Here is a 19,975-nt window from a genome sequence, read left to right on the forward strand (position 1 = left end):
TATTATAAATATTTCAAAGAAGTAAAGAAAAACATAGTCTTAATAACTGAACAGATAGAGGATCTCAGCAGAGAACCAGGAACTACACAAGAAAATCAAATGCAAATTCTAGGACTGAAAAGTAGTGAATTAAAAAATTCACTCAGTGGATTTAAAAGCAGTTGAAAGACCAATAGAGACTATGTGATCTGAAAAAATAGAGAAAAAGGAAAGAAAAATAACATAGTTTCAAGGATGTGGGACAAAATCAAATGGCCTAATATACATGTAACTGAAGTCCAGGAAGGAAAAGAGTGAAAATAAAGTGAAAAAATTTTTGAACAAATTATGGTGAAAAACACCTGCCTAGCTATCTGAGAAACTCAACAAACACCAAGGAGGATAAATATAAAGAGAACCATATCCAGACACACAGTCCAAAGCTGAAAGCCAAAGATAAAGAAAAACTCTTGTAAGTGGCTAGAGGGGGGAAAAAAAAAACCCAACACATTATGCACAAAAGAATAAGAGTAAGAATAGGTGCTAACATCTCATGAGTTGCAGGAGAGGCCAGAAGAGAATGGACCAACATATTTAAAGTGCTGAAAGAAATTTAATCTTCAACAGTCATTATTTATACCCCTTGGACAAGTCACTTCACTACTCTTAGATGTTATAACATCTGAAATGGGAATAAAACCTGCCACATAAAGTCTCAAATGAGATGAAACATGTACACTTCTCCAGAATTGTAAAACAACATTCAAATGATTAAGTATCATTATTGCACATAAATAGGTACAAACTCACACAGGTTCATGTACTCAATAGAATAGAGAGTGTGGCAAGTCAATATCAACCTTCTTTGGTCTTGAAATGGAAGCTACTGATGCCCAATTTAGCCTGTCAGCCAAGGATGAAACCTGTCTTCTAACAGGGGTGGTGACATCTTAAAAGAAAGAAATTCAGCATAAAAGAGAAAGAAATTCAGCATAAAAGATTAAATAAAATCCCACTCAATAATTAAGAACAACTCTTTATAGTATAGCTACATTATCTAAAATGCTGAAAATTCCCAAAATATCAGATATATTCGTAAGAAAAAAATGCATAATTCATGCCACCACTTACTTCCAAATGTATCTGTAATTAAGAGTTGACTTTATAATTTATTGTTTAAAAAAAGCCTTGTTCTGGGGGCACCTGGGGGGTGCAGTTGGTTAAGCATCCGAATCTTGGTTTCGGCTCAGGTGGTGATCTCAGAGTCATGAGATCAAGCTCCATGTCGGGCTCTGTGCTCAGCTCGGAGTCTGCTTGAGTTTCTCTCTCTCCCTGTCCCTGTGCCCCTCCTGCTCATTCTCTCTCTTTCTCTCTCTAAAATAAATAAATAAATCTTTAAAAAACAAAAAAACAAAAACCCTTGTTCTGGGCCCCCAGTGGTTCAGTCGGTTAAGTGTCTGACTCTTGATTTCAGCTCAGGTCATGATCTCAGGGTTGTGAGCTTGAGCCCGCATCGGGCTCTATTTTGGGCATGGAGCCTGCTTTAGGTTTTCTCTCCCTCTGCGCCTCCCCCATCCCTCTCTAAAAAAATATAAATAAATAAACAAATAAACCTTGTTCCCTTAAAATTATTCAAGATTAGTAATTTTTAAAAAATCACTGTCCATTCAGGTTGCAATATGAGTGCATCCTTCCATTGCCTACTTGGTGGGTAAGACCTTATTTTTATGTGTGACTGGCTGGACTCTGCAATGCCAGTCTCCTAGTCTCTAACTGCACCCCTACAATATAGAATTATATTAGCTATGGCAAGGCAATTTTGCCAGAGTAATGCTTCCATCTAACCATGCAAATGTAACACCATTAACCAAAGGTAGTTTTAAAGAAAACCTCTGTTCTACTGTAAGTAAGTATATAATAACTGTTGTTAAACTTGATGATCGTCAGAATCACCTGGAAAGCTTTTTCAAAATATAGATTCCTGAGCTCCATCACGGCACTAAGCTTCCAGGAGGTCTGGAGCCCAGAAATCTGCATTTTGAAGAATTTCCCAAAGTAATTCTGACGATCAGCCAGGTCTGGTCTCAAGTATGCAGCAGGCAGATACCACACACACACTCTCTCTCTCTTAATCTTTTTCTTACCAGCTTCTGAAAAGAACAAGCTTATTCTAATAAGATATTCCTATTACATTTTTGCTTCTCATAATTTAAACTAAAATTTGGCATGGTCAGCCTTGGAACGAACAAACCAATGCTAGCTTACCTGGAACATCTCATTGATTCCTTCTCCAGTTTGTGCTGAAGTTTCAAAGTACAGGAACCCCTTGCTTTCGGCCCACAGACGCCCTTCACTTTCATCTACACAGCGGTGCTTGGTACAGTCAATCTGAAATAGCAAGTTGAGGGGCAGAGAGAAGACCCCAACCTTGACCCGCTAGTATAGACCCTGTGAGGTTTTCATCAATCCTTTACTGAGGCAAAAACTACTCTTAAATGAATGCCAGCACTAGTATAAACAATTATGAGGACCCAAAGAGACAAAAAAATTTTGCCAATATTGAACATAGACTGATTTTCTGTGGCAAAATGACAAGTGCTGCTCCCACGCTTCCCACTTTATCCTTTAAGAAAACTGCTCCTCACCTCTGTGAAAGTTGGCTTCATGATATCCCCCACACTCAAGGGGCCACAGTCTGCTTTTCATACCTTTCCATAATCCAGGCTGCACCTAATGATTGTCCCTTCTCTAATCAGGTCAGAGTGTAATTATTGGGATCCCCCTCTCCCCTGCTCAGTCACCAATATCCTTCGCCACATACAGCACCAGAAAAAAATGGATAAATATCCTGACATAGGGGAGTTTGTGTTTTTATTTTTTGTTTTAGGGATGTATGTTTTGAAAAGCTGTTGATTCCTATAGTACAGAATAAGGACTTCTTTTCTTTTCATTTGTTCCCCAAAACTCAGAGCTGCACTCTTCCCATAATGAATCCGGAAAGTTGAGCATACCATTTCCAAAGCAGTTACCTTGTTGGCACACACAGCAAATACAATATTTTCCATGTTTCCGTGAGGTCCAAGATCTTGTTTCATCTCTGCCAGCCACGCATCAAGGGCATCAAAGGAATCTTTCTGCCCAACATCATAGACCAGTATTACACCCTGTGTATCCTTGTAAAACTCATTACGAACCTTCACATAAAAGAACAGATGTGCAAATTGTAGGTTTTGTGATTTTATAATATATGTCACAGTCATTAACATAACAAAGTGTGTTCTTTTGTGTATACATAGTATTTGCTATTGTATCTCAATATCTACTGGTCTTTAGAGGACTTTTTATAAAATCAAAGTAATATGAAAAAAAACCCCTACTAGTACAAGGTCTTGTGATGAAAGTAACAGCTTCCTGCCCCACCCCTTCTCACCTCCATCTCTACCTCCTAGAGGCAATCAATCTTTAATTCTCGTTAGCAGACCTTAAAATAACACACATTCTATAGAGTGAAGCTCTTCTCAGGAAGAACCAGAGGGTGAATGAACAATTCAGAAGAACTTATGGCAAAAATAACACAAGCATCAGCAAGAGGTACAGCCATGTATGTACCACAGCCCAAAGCTGGCTTCCCCAAGATGCTAGGCAGAGCTTCCCTGACTCTTGGGTCTGCACACCAACTTCAGAACTCTGAACTCAGAGCCTCAGTGTGATGTAATGGCTCTGGAGTCAGATCTGGGTTCACACTTACTTACTAGTTGTGTGATCTTGGGCAAATCACTTAACCTCTCTGCGTCTCAGTGTCCTCATCTGTAAAATGGGGATAGCACTACTTACTTCATGGGGTGATTACAAGGATTACAGGAGATAATGAAGGCAAAGCACCTAAATGGTGCCTGCAAAACAATGTGTATTTGCACCTTCTGTCTTCCTTTCTCCCACTCCTCTGATTGGTCCTCCTCTGATATTTTTGCTAGAAATGGCAACTCGCTTCTGGGGCATATCTATAATTCTAGGAAGAGGCAGCATGAAGTACAGGGCATATGAAAGTGGCGGAGGAATGATAGGTCAAGTGGGTGAGGAGTAACATTGACAGACTGGGGGTTTCAGGCCAAAATTCCAGTAAGAACCTTGACAGAGGCCACATATTACTCATTTGTTTCATAGAATTCCAGTATGTACACACCCACATCAGTCTGTAGTAAGAAATGAGGACATCTTACACACATCAGGCATGAAATTTAGGTTTCTGAGTATAGACAGATGCCTGGGCCAAGAATGCAAATGTCTATTAATCTGTAGAAACAGAAGCAGCTATCTCCTAAATTGAAACCAACAAAATCAGAAAGAATTAAAGTGATGAACAGCAGGGGTCTCCTCCCCTCAGTCCCCAAGGTCCTCAGCCCACCTGCAGTCGTGAAAACGGGCCTCTCCCTTCTTTTCTGAAACTCTTGCTGCCTTGGCTCCCATACACCACCTTGTCCAGGTTCTTGTCTGGTCTTTTACCAACTCCTCCTCTCTCCATTGCTCCCACTCCAGCTGGCCGCTATAATTCCCCAAATCCTGTCCCAGGCCCTCAGCCGTTCTTTTTCAATCGTTCCCTCCAACTCAAACATAACCACCTGCATAGTTTCAACTGTGAGAACCTCCAAGGTGAGCCTTTTCATCTGTGCTTCCGGACTTGCGTTTCTAGTTAGCTCTAGACTCTCCCAGCTGAATGTCTTGCTGGAATCTCAAATTCAATATGTACAACAGGAAACCCTCCAGCTTATTCCTTCCCAATCTTCTCCTTCCCTTAAACTTCTGGTGATGAAAGGAGCACACCGTTCTCTGAGTCAGGGGGATGGAAAGCCTAGCGTTAACCTCTGCTGCTTTCGTCTCCCTTTTCGCTCAGCAGGCACAAACAATCCTGTAGGAGCCACCTCTGCCAGGTTTCCTGCACCTGTCACTTGCTTTCCATTTCCACATGCCAACATTACACTACCTCTTGACTACTACTGCAAGAATTTTCTAAGTAATCTCCCCAGCAACATTATACACAGTGCATACTTATCTTTTTAAAGCCCTGGTTCAAAAATTCTTTAGTGCTTCCCACTGCCAACCCCCTAAAGTTCAAATTCTTTTAACTGGTGTTGAAAGTTTCTAATCAGTCCTCCACCAGCTTCCCAGTCTTATCCTGCTCCTACCTCCTGTCCTTCAAAGTGGATAATCTCTCATTCCTCAAAGCTGCCCTGTGCCTCTCTAACTCCATCTGGAAACAGACATCTCTTTATCTTTAATCTTTCAACTTTAGCTATGACACTGTATCTTTCATGGGGTTTTTCCTGCACCACACCTCATCATCTAACCCCCAACCCCTGCCAAACAGAATCTAACCTCTATATCTCTGGAATAGCACAGCCTTTGTGCTTCTAGTAGTGCTCCTATCACTTCCTGTCTGGTTTATGGTTGGTAGCATATACAGCTGCCTTCCCCAGTAGACTCCAGGCGACGTGAAGGCATGCATCTTGATGTGTCCATCTTTGTGTCGCCAACAGGGCCTAGCAGGTGTAAGTATTCGAGACATTTTAAATCAAGAAGAGCTGAATGTAGAGAATGTAAGTAGAGGCCAAAGAATTTCAAAATGCAAATTATGCTATCCAGAGGGAGATTTGTGTGTAAATAGAGATTTAGGCAAGCTCCATGGATTTCTCTTTCCACTGACTCAAGTTCAAGTCTGGGCTCAGCAACTAGCTACCTCTGTAATCTTTAGTGGTTTTAGCACCTCCAGCTTTAGTTTTCTCACCTGTAAAATGAAAAAGGAGAAGCCTCAATGGTCCCCCACAGCTCTCTTATTCTTGGCTCCCAAAACAGCTCTCTGATGTTAGTCCTGGAAGTCTTGCAGCATCCAAAGTTTAATTAAATAGTTAAGGGATGTTAAGGGAATTGGGATTATTTCCTAGAGCAGAAATGGCAAACTTTCTAGCTTGTAGGTCAGAGAAAGCTGTTAGTTTAATATCACTCGGGCCTCAAGAATTTTCTATAGACCATCTAACTCATACCAGCAAGCCCCAGAATGATGTGTGCATCAGTGGAAACAAGACTGCTGTTAAGATACAGGCGCAGCATTCCCTCAAGGTCCTCTCTTTGACACTGTCCTCTGAGAGTGCTGTCTCACATGCTAAGCAGACTGTCCTTTCTCAGTAGGCCCTTTGGATAAACCTGTCAAGAGGACGAATGCCAGTAGTAGCTTAATGGAGGACAGGCCTCAAGGATGGAGGGAGGCCAGGGATCATGAGAATGGCTATCGGTGCTTCACCAGGTGTGTGCTGAGCAAAAGTATACTTTGGTCCGTTTGGGGCTTAGGGGGAAGATGGCTTTGGTCTTGTCAAAAAGGAGGGTTTGAGCTACAGACAAGTAAATATTTGACAAAAAAGGAAAAATCAAAGCTATTCAGAGAAAAGTTACTTCAGAAGTGGTGAACTCAAGGAGCTTCTATTAATTATACTTGTATCTTTTTGAGCTGCCGGGGAAAAAAGCTATTGTAATTTCAGTTTGCACTGATAAGATGTCTAGTGTCTAATGATAGAAAGTAAAGGAACACTCAGTGTTTTTCACTCGACAATATCTGGACAATATCTCGCTGGGGCAGGACTAGAAAATACTTTACCTGAAAAGGAGCGGATTAACAAATATTAGAAAGGTTCTGTTGTAAAAGCACAGACTCAGTCTATGTTGTTCCAAAAGCAAGGCCAAGATCAATAGTGAAAGTCAAAGGAAGGCAGCCTTCAAAAGGGAGTTGTTAATCTAGAGTTTTTAATGGTAAAGCAAATGCACTTGTGAGGCAGTGCGACCCCATCATTAGAGACATTCATTCTCCAAACTATTATAGTCTGTACCACTCAAAACTATCCTGTGTATCACATCATCCCCGGATTCCCACCAACCTACGTAATTCTTCTTATCCATCAAATCCGTCAATGCTTAAGTGTTGCTTCCTTCAACAAGACTTCCTGTCCTCCCAGATAAGCTAGGCTAGATATTAAATGCTCCCAAGCATTCTGCCATTTGTTTAACATCTGTCTTCTCTGACAGATTTGTGTTCCACGAGGACAGGGACTGTGTGTTACCAGTGTTCAGTAGAAACTGGCACACTGGTATGTGGTGAATGAATGATGGCCATTGATCGGGAAGGTATAAAGTATAAACCAAACAGTCCTTTGTAAGTTAAAATGTCTCATCTAAGTGTTTGGAACATTAGCAATTAAATTTCCTACCACTATTTAAGGGGATGGAACAAAAGACTAACAGGTTTCCATTCAGTTAAGGCTCAGAAAGGAAGCCACAGCCACCAGCTAAATTCACCTAATTTTATACATGATTTGCACACTGGTTGTTTCAGATAACTCAGGATCTTTCCCTAATCCACTGACAATACTGGATACAGGTTTTCTCAAAAAGGCTTTCTTACCTCATAGAAGAAGGGATGGCCAGCCATATCAAAGATGTTAACTTTGATTTCTCTGTCTCTGACTTGCACCCTGAAATGTTCAAATGGAAACAATTACAAAGAAGGTTATGGCTTCTGCATTCCCATTCATATCATTTATGTCATTTATGAATTTTAAAATGAATGAAATTTATAAGAGGCTTTCTCAGTACCTCTTCCTGATAACAGATAATCAATACAACAGAAGCTGGCAACTTGGCAGATCATCCTGCCTCCTTATTTTAAGAACACTGAGCCCACTTGTAGTAAGACCCTCATTTACCTTCAGCTTACCTCAAGACACTTCAGTCCATGCCCCTTAACTAACAAATGGTGACTATTACCACAGAACTGAGGAAACTGATTTGAGGCAAGTAGGAGAGAGATGAAGGAAAACAAAATATTTTATTTCACTTAATAAGACATCTTAATTACTAGTGGTAATGCTTGGTTACCACGCAGAACAATAACTAACGTGTGTGATCTTCGTGGAGCAAGAGCAACAGTCACTTGTTTTCAAAACTTTTTAAACAGAGAAAAGAACAAGAAGGAAAAATAACAACCATTCATATTAGAATTAAATACTGTCAACATCATAGCATATTTGCATCTTGTCCTTTTTATTTTTTCAAGAAAAATCACTATTGGTAAATAAATTAATGAAATATTGTATTTCAAATGCTAAAGAAAAACACGAAGATGAAAGTTTAAAATTTATCCCAAATCCTATCACCCAGAAAAAACCTTCGTCACTATAGATGAACAACACTGCAGTCTTCTTCAATGCACAGATATGACTGATAAGCATAAGTATTTTATAAAAATGGAATTATGCTATTTTAAAATAAAAAGTATAAAATTTACTTGTTATTAATTTAACAAAAGAAAAAGAAACTGAAGTGAGCTAGAATTTTTGAACTTTAAATATGTTTCCTCATCACAAGAAATATTTCCTAAAAGACCCCTCTAAGTTAAGAATAGGAATTATTCACAATAAATTAACAGGTTAGAATCATTGTTTTAAGTGACATGTTTCAATTTACACAGCATTGACACGACCCCCTCTTATGGAATACAAGGACATCAGTACTTGCTCTCATTGTCCCTTTACCACCTCCTGGTTTGTTTATTGTTATTATTCCCTTGTCTGCATTTATAACATCCACTTTCTATTCTGAAACCATAATTCCTATAGTTGTTTTATATTACTTGTAGATTTAAATTAAGCTAACCACTAATCATTTCTTTATTCCTGAATTCTCTACCAGATTTCATCAATTCCAAAACGCATATTTGTTTTCATTTTAACATCTGTGAAATCAGGATCCATCTTATAAAAGAGGATGTGACAAGAGCAAAAACAAAATAACAACAGAGTCTGAGAGCATCTGGAGAAGATCTGTATAATAATTTATATTAGAAAATTTTGCCTTAAAGAGATAGCAGCTGAGAGAGGATGTAACTAAAGGCTATGAAGTCAAGAATGAACAAAAATGTATTCACACACTGAAACTCAAAGAGGTTAATTTAATTCAGATGCCAGACAGAGGAAATTACCTTAAGAAAAATGATAATTCATTACCTCGAGGTCGTGCTTTCCTAGGTTCTGGCCTGAAGACCACCTGCATCATTATTATGAGGCTGTTAAAAATGCAGATTCCTGTGCACCACCTCAGACCTGGCAAATCAGAATCTTAGTGGGTGGGTCCCAGGAATCTGCATTTTTACAAACTCTACAAGTAATTCTTCAGCATGCTGGAGTTTGAGCTTCACCATATTGGAAACAGGAAGGATGGAATGGGTATCTGTTATTTTGACTACCGCATAGAACCCCCCTTTCCTCTTGTGGTTGTGGTTCAGATGGGTTCTGCTATATGTTCTTAGCAATCCCACTCTGTTGGCCATAGCCAGCTGAGCTGGGGAAAGACACCTGTCTCTACCTGGACAATCAAACCTTCCCTGGGATTTTTAAACTTGGAATACTAGCTTTGGTCCCTCTCTGGAAGTAAAATTCACAGTGTGAGTCTGAGATCGGCTGGAAGCCATGTAGAGGAAGCTAAAAGGTGGAGAGAGATGTAGTAAACGATCTGGCTATATCCTGTCCCTGGTTCCAGCCATCTCTAAGGCCCAGCATCCTTGTAATTGGATTATATGAATTAATATCCTTTATTTTTCATTATTATTATTATTTTTTGCTTCAGCTGGTTTAAGTTGGGTTCAGTTATATCCTCCTGATTCACCATGGGACAACCATCTTTCTCCAAAAAAATTTCAGCCAGAAATAGAATAGTCTGTTGACTAAACTACCACAGTTCTATGGCATAATATGGTGATTCTCATTTCTTAGTTGAATAAATTAGCTACTTATAATGGATTTAAAACAGAACTGCCTTAAGCAGGATCTCCTGCCATACCACTGATGAAATTCTGTGTCCTGAAGGATAGATATACCCCACCAATTTAGTCCACCTTCTTGAAAGCTGCCCTCATATTCTAATCTTGCAAACTTCCTCTTTAGATGTACCTATCTTACCTAATAATACATAGTTTTTGAGTATCTACTATGTACAAGCACTGTACTAGGCACTTGGAGATGATTTATACTAATAGCCCCTTCTTTGTGGAGCCTACAATCTAGCAGGAGATATTAAACATATATAAATAATAATGACATGTGGCAATTTATTCTAAGTACCATAAACAGCATAGAGAAGTTTAAGATTTCTGTCATTTGCAACCAAAAAAAGTCCTGACTAATAAAGGAGGTATTCCAAAGCCTTATGGGAACAAGACCATTTTCCACCTCAAAGAGTCTGACAGATGGAGAGATGAGGGGAAAGGACATTTCAGGTGGACAGAATGAATAATGGCATTGAGACAGGAAAATATGAGGACAACGGTGCAGTGTGGATGGAGGGTAAAGTGTGTAAAGGAATGCAACAAGAGGGAAGGAGAGGGGCAGGTTAGAGCCAGAATAGTGAGCTCCTGAAATTCCACCTTCCAGGAGTGTGCTGTATACCTCAATTCTATGTTTTGGTAGTATTATTTCCTGCTAATGTAACCCCATCTCCCCAAGCTCAACCCACCCTCGGTTCATCTCCAGATAAATCCCCACTTCTGCCCAATTTTACTTCTCCCAGATCATTCTCTAGATACCAGAAGGCTGTAAAGATCATAAACCAATAAAGGACGTCCTCTGGTAGAAAATTTTCCACATAATATTTAGACTTTTTAGAAAGAATATCTCAAAATGCTCTATAAACACATCTGCTAATAGGACCTTTTTATACAGAAACATGTTTCCTAAAAAGGTACATCTGCCAGTTAGGCTTTTTATTAACTTGCTCATTGTTGTAGACCCTACACCTAAGGCAAGGCCTGGCAAAAAAAGAACGTGCTCAGTGATGAACAAATTACATGATCATTACATTCCTGTAAAGGTCTCTTATTCCTATCTTTCCTGATGTGTCTTCAGAATCTCTATTTCAAGATACATCATTTCATTTATTTTTTAAAGATTTTATTTATTTGACAGAGAGAGACACAGTGAGAGAGGGAACACAAGCAGGGAGAGTGGGAGAGGGAGAAGCAGGCCTCCCGTCGAGCAGGGAGCCCGATGCAGGGCTGAGGACAGTAAACACCAGTATCATGACCTGAGCCGAAGGCAGACGCTTAACAACTGAGCCACCCAGGTGCCCCAAGATACATCATTTTAGAGGAGTTCGAAGGTCTATGTAATTTATAAGCCCAAAGAAACAATGTACTTACTTTGTGACTCCATAGTCAATTCCAATTGTTGCAAGATATTTAGACACAAATCTTTTCTCACAGTATCGTTTTATAATACAACTCTAAAAAGGTAAAAAATACATGCTTTTAGTAAATACACTCTGGAAACATACAAAATAAGCACAGTTCTTCATTATGGTTTCTTCACTCACCACAGTGAGAGAGAAAGCATTTTCAAATAACCAAAACAAATGCTAAAAGTGAAAATTTTAAAGAAAAATTATTTAAATATTCTTCCCTAATACCAAACATGTTTTCAGTTTAGTTCTCCATCCTTGAGCTCTTTTTTTTTTGAAGACTTACTCTTATGCTTCCAACAATACCACCAAAACGTTTAGCCTTGACCTCCCTTCTCAAAAGCAGATCTACATCTTCAAATACTAAGACTACTTTCTACTTGGGTGTCCTGCTGTTACCTCAAATTCAACATGTCCAAAAATGACCTAATCCCATACATAAAAACAGTTCATCCTGCTGACATCCTGGTTCTGTTAATAATACCACCATTTCTCCAACCACAGAGGATCAGAATATTAAAGCCATGTTTGACTCTGAGCCTTTCTAAATCTTCTGAAGGTTTCTTGCCTCTTTCTCTTCATTTCAATTCCGACTGACACCTTTTGGGTTTAGATCCTCATCATCCACTCCCAGACAACTGTAGGAAATTCTTTATTGGTCTTTCTGCCTTCCTTTCCTCCCAACCTCAGCCAATACTGCACACCACTGACATTTTTCACTTCCCTAACTCAAAAATCTTCAGTGGCTTCTCAGTGCCAAGTTTGAAATCCAAATTCCTTTGTCCTTTATTCAAGGTTCTCCATAATCTGGCCCTAATCTGTATTCCCTGTCTGAACCCTTCTAATATAAACTCTCCATTTCTGCAAAACTCCCATAGACCTGACATCCTGACTTTTGTCATTACTTTTCCCTCTCCTTGGAATGAGCTTTCTCCCCTCTTTCCAAATCTTATCCTTTAAGGCAGTTCAAACTCTGAGCTTCAGGTTATAAGAGATCTTGTCTGCATCTGAACTCTTCTAACACTTTACATACATACTAATATATACACATATATTATACATGCAGACACACACGCACACACATGCCAGCAGTCATACGTTGCTTTGTATTGTTAGTTATCATTTCACATGTATATATTCATCTTATCTCTTCAGCTAGACAGTAAACTATCTGAGGACAGTAAACACCAGTATTTTAGTTCCATCTTTTTGCTCATGCCAATGAAATTTGCTCAGTGCCAGTAGAAACCAATTTTAAATGCCATATATTAATAATAGCTCTTAGCACTCATGAAACTTACAATTTACTTAGGAGTGCTAGTAATGGAGTTTATTTTGCTCAAATCCTTCCCTGACGAACGTTAACCTAAATTAAATAGGACAGTTAATTTAAAAAGCAGTTAATAAGCTTATTGTGAACTGAAGGAAAAATTTCATTGGAGTGACTACTGCTAAGAGGCTATACTTTTAAAAGCATTTTATAGCTTGAATGCATTTCACAAATATTTTCTCTCACAATAGCTTGGGAAAATGAATATAGCCTTTGTCTAAATTATTCATGAGATTAAGAGGCCTGGCAGTCCTTTAACTACAGTACACTATTTAAATACTAGTTATAAGTGTTTAACAAGACACACATTTAAGTAATTGTATTAATAACCACTCCTTATAAAACAAATAGACAGGGCTCCTGGTCCTTGGGATCTTATAAGCTAAGTTAAATAACATAAATACAGAGAGAATGTTTTGCCTTCACTATTTTTCTTAAATAGATTTTTAGGTACTTTTCTTTTTTAATGCAGTTTCAGTTAAGATCTTAACAGGTTTGGGCTTTTTTTTTTTTTTTTTTTGTAACTTTTTTTATGTTATGTTAATCAGCATACATTACATCATTTGTTTTTGATGTAGTGTTCCATGACTCATTGTTTGTGTATAATACCCAGTGCTCCATGCAGTACGATGGGTATTAAAGTAGGCCTCTTTTTTAAAATAGAATTTTCCTAAAATTCATATGAAAGAACAACTATCTGGGAAGAACTAATCAAAATATGAAAAAGAGGAATGGGGCAGGACAATAGAAAGAGGAGGGAACCTACCTTAATAGATATTAAAATATTCTGAAAGCAATCAAGACAGTATTATATTGGCATAAGAATAGACAAATAGGTCAGTAGAATAGAACAGAGAGCCCAGAAATAGATCTCATTAAAAGAAATTTTAAAAGTGACCCAGGTGATATTTAAAGTTAAGGGGAAAAGAATGATTTCTTTAGTAAAATGCTACTCACACAAGCTGGGCCCTTTTCTAAATACAAAAATAAATTCAGATGAATTTGTGATTTCAAAATTTAAAAATAAAACAACAAAAATTTCAGAAGAAAATGTGCACCATCACTTCTCAGTCCTTTGGCTAAGATCAAGTGCAGAAGAAATGTGCAACATATGTACAACCTTAGGGAAAACTTTTCAACCAAGAAAGGAAACTCAAAAACCATAAAAGAAAGGACAAGTGTGCCTGGGTGGCTTAGTCGGCTAAGCATCTGCCTTTGGCTCAGGTCATGATCCCAGAGTCCTGGGATCGAGCCCTGCATCGTGCTCCCTGCTCAGCAGGGAGTCCATTTCTCCATCTGACTCTCCTCCCTCTCATTCTCTCTCTCTCTCACTCTCAAATAAATAAATAAATCTTTAAAAAAAAAAAAGAAAGGACAGGCATAACAGAGTATATAGAAATAATAACAACAACAAAAGCAATTGTATGGCAAAATATTTATAAAAATATTAAAAGACAAATGACATACCCAAATATTCACTACTCATATGACCGGCAAAAAGTTATTATCTCTGATGTCCCTGAACCAGAAAAATTGGTAAGAAAGACACATCATTCAATAGAAAAATGAGTAGGGAATATAAATATACAGAAGAGCAAATCCAAATAGCCAATAAGCATATGAAAAGGTGCTCAACTTCATCTGTAGTCCATGAAATGCAAATTAAAGTAATACTTCTCACCAACCAGACTAGGAGTCATTAAAAGAATAACAACACCTGTGTTGGCAGGGATATGGGAAAAAGGGTACCTGCATACTATACTCCTGGTAGAAATATAGTTCTTTGAAGAGCAGTTGGCAATAGCTACTAAAATTTAAAAATATGCTCTTCAACTCAGCATTCTACCCCTGGGAATCTCGTCTATGGAAATGAGAAGACCAGTATTTAAGTGTATGTACACACACACACACACACACACGGCATTTATTGCAACATTGTAGTAGGGGAAAAGCTGGAAATGACATGAATTCTCATCAACAGAGGAATTTTGCTTATTGCGGACTATGCAAATGAAAAAGAGCAGAGCTGTATCAGATAACTTGGAGGGATTATCATATCTATTGTTAAGAGAGAAAAGAAACTCCAAGAAGTAATATACAATATTGTAGGACCTCTGAAAACCCAATTCAACTGATTTAACAGGAAAATATTTATTAAATATAACTGGAAATCTAAAATTAGGGCAAGCTTCAATGTTGGGTGTTATGAAGAGTCAAATTAAGCACATTAGGAAAGTTCTTTTTTTTTTAAGATTTTATTTATTTATTTGACAGAGAGAGACACAGCTAGAGAGGGAACACAAGCAGGGGGAGTGTGAGAGGGAGAAGCAGGCTTCCCGCAGAGCAGGGAGCCCGATGCGGGGCTCGATCCCAGGACTTTGGGATCATGACCTGAGCTGAAGGCAGATGCTTAACTGACTGAGCCACCAGGCGCCCCACGTTAGGAAAGTTCTGATGCTAGAAGGCACTGAGAACTGGACTGGGTCTTTGGGGTAGGTTGACTGCCAAGGCAGAAAGCTGAATTAGATATACACAAAGACCACAGAGAACTTTCAGGATTCTCCCATAGAGAAGATTAAGCCCTTAGAAATTCCCTTTTTCTTCCTGGATTTCTAGAACCTCTAATAAAACAATGCCGAATAATAAAGGAAAATAGCAAGTATCATTTTCATACCTAATTTTAATGGAAATGGCCTTAGCATTGTACCATTTGGTATGATGTTTGCTGTTGGTTAATAATAAATACTGTTTATCATATTTAAGTAGTTTCATTTTATTCTGATTTTGCTTAAAGTTTTTATTAGGATTGCCTACTTGATTATATCAAATGTTTTTCCAGTACTGAAAAAATTTTCTCCAGTAGTCAGCTGATGTAACAAATTATGTTGACTTTTTATTTTTTTATTTTTATTTTTTTAATTTTATTTATTTGAGAGAGTGAGAGAGAGAGAGAGCACAAGAAGGGGGGGGTCAGAGGGAGAAGCAGACTCCCCGCTGAGCAGGGAGCCCAATGCGGGACTCGATCCCAGTACTCCGGGATCATGACCTGAGCCCAAGGCAGTCGCTTAACCAACTGAGCCACCCAGGCACCCTGCTGACTAACTTTTTAATATTGAACCATGTTTGCATTCCAGGGATAAACTCTACTTGCTAATAGTGAATTATTTTTGATATATAGCTCTATTTGTTGATATTTAAGAAATTATGCATCTCTCTATATATGTGAAATTGGGATATACTTTTCTTTTTTGATACTATATCAAGTTTTGCTAGTTAAGTTACCACGACTTCATATAATAAATTGGAGAGCTGTTCATCTTTTTCTTTGCCTTAAAATAATTTAAGTAACTGAAATTATATGTTACTTAAAGCTTAAATAAAGCTTATTCATGAAGCCATCTGATCCTGATACTTTTTTGGAGGATAAATCCTTTCATTGTTTTTCTAATTTCTTCTTATGTGACTAATCGACTGGTTTTCTACTTCTTTTTGAGTCAATTTTGGTAATTTATATTTTGCTAGGAAGTCCTTCATTTCCTTTACATTTCCAATGTGCTTCTATAGAATTGGTTGTAATATTCTCTAGCCATTCTTTTAATCTCTTCTAGCATGTGATTATGTCTCCCTTTCAGTACTAATCTTGTAATTTTTTATTTTCTCTATTTTTCTTAAATAGATTTTTTAGGCACTTTTTTTTATTATTAATTTTCATTTTCCCAACTTTCTCTTGGTTTATTTTGTGATCTTTTCCTAATGTCTTAGGTACTAAGTTCCTTTGGTCTTTTAAAATGAGATATACCATATCACAAAATTCACACTTTAAAAGTATACAATTCAGTGGTTTTTAGTATACTCACCAAGTTGTAAAACAATTAAGTTCCTTTAGTTTTTCTCTCTCTTTTTTAGAAATGAATAGGATAATGTGTTTTCCTTTGACTACAGCTTTAATTTTGTCCTGAAGGTTTCAGTACAGATTCTCTCCCTTCCATTGCTTTCTAGTTATTTTGTCATTTGTTTTGATTTGCCCTTTGATCCAAAGATTATTTACCAGGGCATGCCTCAATTTTTAACTTAAAATTGTTTATCTTTCTATATTTTCCAAATTCTTTAAAATGAGTATATGCCACTTTTATAACTAAGGCTTTTTTTTTTTTTTGAGAGAGAGAGAAAGCATGAGGGGAGGGGAAGGGGCAGAGGGAGAGGGACAGAGAGAATCTTAAGCAGGCTCCACGCCCAGCATGGAGCCTGACATGGGCTTGATCTCATGACCCTGAGATCATGACCTGAGCCAAAATCACGAGTCAGATGCTAAACCAACTGAGCCACCCAGGTGCCCCAGCAAAAAAAAAAAAAAAATTTTAAGTTACATTTAAATCTATGATCCACCTAAAATTCATTTTTGAGAAAGCAATGCAAGAGGAATCCACCTTACTCCCAAATAGTAAATAGTTGTTCCAGCAGTACTTATTAAATAGTCCCTACTTTCCCACCACTTTACTACATTTGTTGTAAACTGAATTTCCTTATGTATTTGGGTTTATTTCTGGACGCCAGTCTGTTCCACTGATGTCTCTCTATGTTCTTTCCAGCATCAATAGGAAAAGCTTGGTAACTTTAAAATATGTTTTATTATCTGGTAGTGTTTTCTTTTTTTCACAGTTGTCTTGGTTATTCTCACATTTAATTTTTCAAAGGACTTTAGTACCTTTTATTATGTTTTGAAAGGAAAAAACCCCTATTGGTATTTTAACTAGTATTGAATTACATTTGTAGATTATTTTATAGAATTGACATCTCTAAAATGTTAAGTGATCCTAATTAAGGGGAGAGTGTATCTTTCCATGTGCTTAAGTAATTTTATGTCATTTTGTAGAGCTTTAAATTTTTCTTCATATAGGTCCTACTTATTTCTTAAGTTTAAATCTAGGCATTTTATTTTGGCTGTTATTGTAAATTAAAATAATTTCTCAATTATATATTAAAACATTATTTGATATACTAAAGCTGTTAATTTTTGTATATTAATTTTGCCTTACTGAATTTTCTTATTGTTTCTAAAAGCTTTTCAGTTAATTCTCTTTGGGTTTCCAGATAAATAAACATATCATTAGCAAATAACAATAATTTTACCTTCTCCTTTCCAGTATTTCATATTTTGTTTTTTTCTCTTGTCTAATTGCATTGGCTAAAAAATATAGAACAATGTTAAAAAAATGTGACACTGGGCATTTTGGTCTTTTTTTTTTTTTTTAAGATTTTATTTATTTTTTTGACAGAGAAAGACACAGCGAGAGAGGGAACACAAACAGGGAGTGAGAGAGGGAGAAGCAGACTCCCTGCCGAGCAGGGAGCCCGATGCGGGACTCGATCCGGGGACTCCAGGATCATGACCTGAGCCGAAGGCAGTCGCTTAACCAACTGAGCCACCCAGGCGCCCTTTTTTGGTCTATTTTTAATGTTGCACCATTAAGCACAGAAAAATTACAAAAGTGATGCATGCTTACTTAGCCAGCTTACTAGTAAACCTTTTAGAGGCTTTATTCTTTTTAATGCCTGGCACATAGTTGATGTTCAATAAATGTTGACTTTCAGTGTTAATACTTACATACATACACACAGATACATAAATAGTACAGGATAATGCTAAATGGAAAGAAAAGGCACTAATAAACATTTACTGAGCATCAACTATGTGCAGGGCACTGGCCTAAACACTTCCATTAATGGCTCTTTTGGCATATAGATCTACTTGGAGTTGATTTTCACAGCATACAATGATGGAGAGAGAACTGCAGTTGGCTGTGAAGACCCAAGTTCTAATCCTGTCTCTGTCATTGATTTGATGACCTTAGGAGGTTAACCAACAGCTTCCACTTACCCAGAAGGGGAGACAATTTGGGTGAAGAGGAGACAGGTTAGAATTCACTTGGGGGAAGGCCCTGGTCCCTCTTGCGCCCCCCTCCCCCACACTATGGAAGAGCTTATAGGGGGTACCCATTAGATCCAGCAGAGAGCAAGGCGGTGGAACTAAGGCTTTGAGAGAATGAATATGATGACACCACCGGAAATAAAAATAAAAGCAATACACAAAACAAAATAATGCAGGCTCCTTGACATCCACTGCACTTTCCTTGTGAAAAATGTCACCATCAGTTATGCTCTAAAAATGGATTCTGGGCTCCACGTCTGCGGAGCAACATTTACAAACTCCAATCCTCACATGCACCCCAGTAAGCTCCCTTAGGCTCCCAAGAACAGCTGGGGTAACTAAACTTTTATTCTCCACCTCTAAGTCCTGGACAGGTCACCTAGAAGGCAGATAGGGTAGCTAGGCAGACGATCTGACATAAGGACCTAGGCCTCCTTACTCTTTTGGGGATACATTCAAGGGTTAGCGGTCACAAGAGGCACCTTCTTATGGAGAGTGACGTCAGTGGAGGAGGAGGGGGGACAACCCAAAGGTCAAAAAGGTCGGGAGAGTTTTCCTCACGGAGGCGCATCCCCTAGGAGGAGACCCGGGCCTGCTCAGGGGCGGGGAGGAGGCTGGGCCCCGGGCTGTTGAGTGGCCGCCCTCCCAGCCAATCGGCACGTCGCCCCGCCGCGCTGAGGTCCCGCCCCTCCCTGCGCGGTACTCACTTTTCCCACTTCAGCGTTGCCCATGGAGATGACTTTGATGCGCAGGGACTTGCCAAGCTCCTTCCGCTTCGGCATGCTGGCCTCCATTGCCCTCGCTCTCTCGGGGCCACCCGCCTCGCTGTCTCCTTGTTCACCAGGCTGGCCCGTCCCTCAGGCCTCCTCGTCCAATGGCGGAATCGCTGCTATCGTCACCGCCCCGGCTCCGCGGCTCGCCATCCCCGCCGCTGCCTAGCAGCGGGCGCGGGCGGTTAGGAGCGCTGGGAACTGGGGGTGGGAGAAGAGAGTCTCGCGATGCTAGAAAGGGGCGGCGTGACGTCATCACCGGGCTCTGGAGACGAGGTTTTGATTACCTGTTCCCAGGAGTCGCGCCAACGCGCCGGGCTAAGTCCCTCAGCAGGAAGTTGGCGTTGACGGGTGGCTGGTTTTACACCGAGAGCGCGGCGTGGGTGCAGGGGCGCCAGGACAGCGACATTTTTTAACGTTTGCAGCCGAGTGGTAGAAATGTATTGCGGTTTGGGGCAGATCCTTGGGCCGGGAAAATTCGAAGTAGACCATAGTCTGTTTGGGGGTGCTTTTTCTGAAAATTTCAGTCCCTATGGGCCCATGTACGCGAACAACCCCCCGCCTCCCCATATTATGTTTCTCTTGCTTGGGCTTGCAGAGGAGCCCGGGGGAAGTGGAGAAGTCGGGGCCCTGGTTCTGGAAGAGGGCCGTTACTATCGTTAAAAAAAATAGCTTGTCCATTTGGAGTGAAGACGG

At 39.1% G+C, this 19,975-nt stretch overlaps 1 protein-coding gene across 2 annotated transcripts in view; it reads right to left on the reverse strand.

The window, feature by feature from the left end:
• Nucleotides 1-19,497, reverse strand: part of DNAJC27 (DnaJ heat shock protein family (Hsp40) member C27) — a 30,535-nt gene extending 11,038 nt beyond the window's left edge. The window contains exons 1-5 of one of the 2 annotated variants that reach the window (XM_045884204.3): nucleotides 19,217-19,495; nucleotides 11,213-11,295; nucleotides 7,427-7,496; nucleotides 3,009-3,173; nucleotides 2,245-2,367 (exon numbers count right to left, since the gene is read on the reverse strand). In XM_045884204.3, coding sequence (XP_045740160.1) covers nucleotides 2,245-2,367; nucleotides 3,009-3,173; nucleotides 7,427-7,496; nucleotides 11,213-11,295; nucleotides 19,217-19,303 — 528 coding nt within the window. In that variant the 5' untranslated portion in view covers nucleotides 19,304-19,495. Of the gene's footprint in view, nucleotides 1-2,244; nucleotides 2,368-3,008; nucleotides 3,174-7,426; nucleotides 7,497-11,212; nucleotides 11,296-19,216 lie in introns of both variants that reach the window. The other variant, XM_064571944.1, reaches the window with a different exon arrangement.
• Nucleotides 19,498-19,975: the final 478 nt, after the last annotated feature.

This window comes from Mirounga angustirostris, unplaced genomic scaffold (genome assembly GCF_029215605.1).
Source record: "Mirounga angustirostris isolate CCGP_5_RB_7025 unplaced genomic scaffold, mMirAng1.0.hap1 SCAF_10, whole genome shotgun sequence".
NCBI classification, from domain to species: Eukaryota; Metazoa; Chordata; class Mammalia; order Carnivora; family Phocidae; genus Mirounga; species Mirounga angustirostris.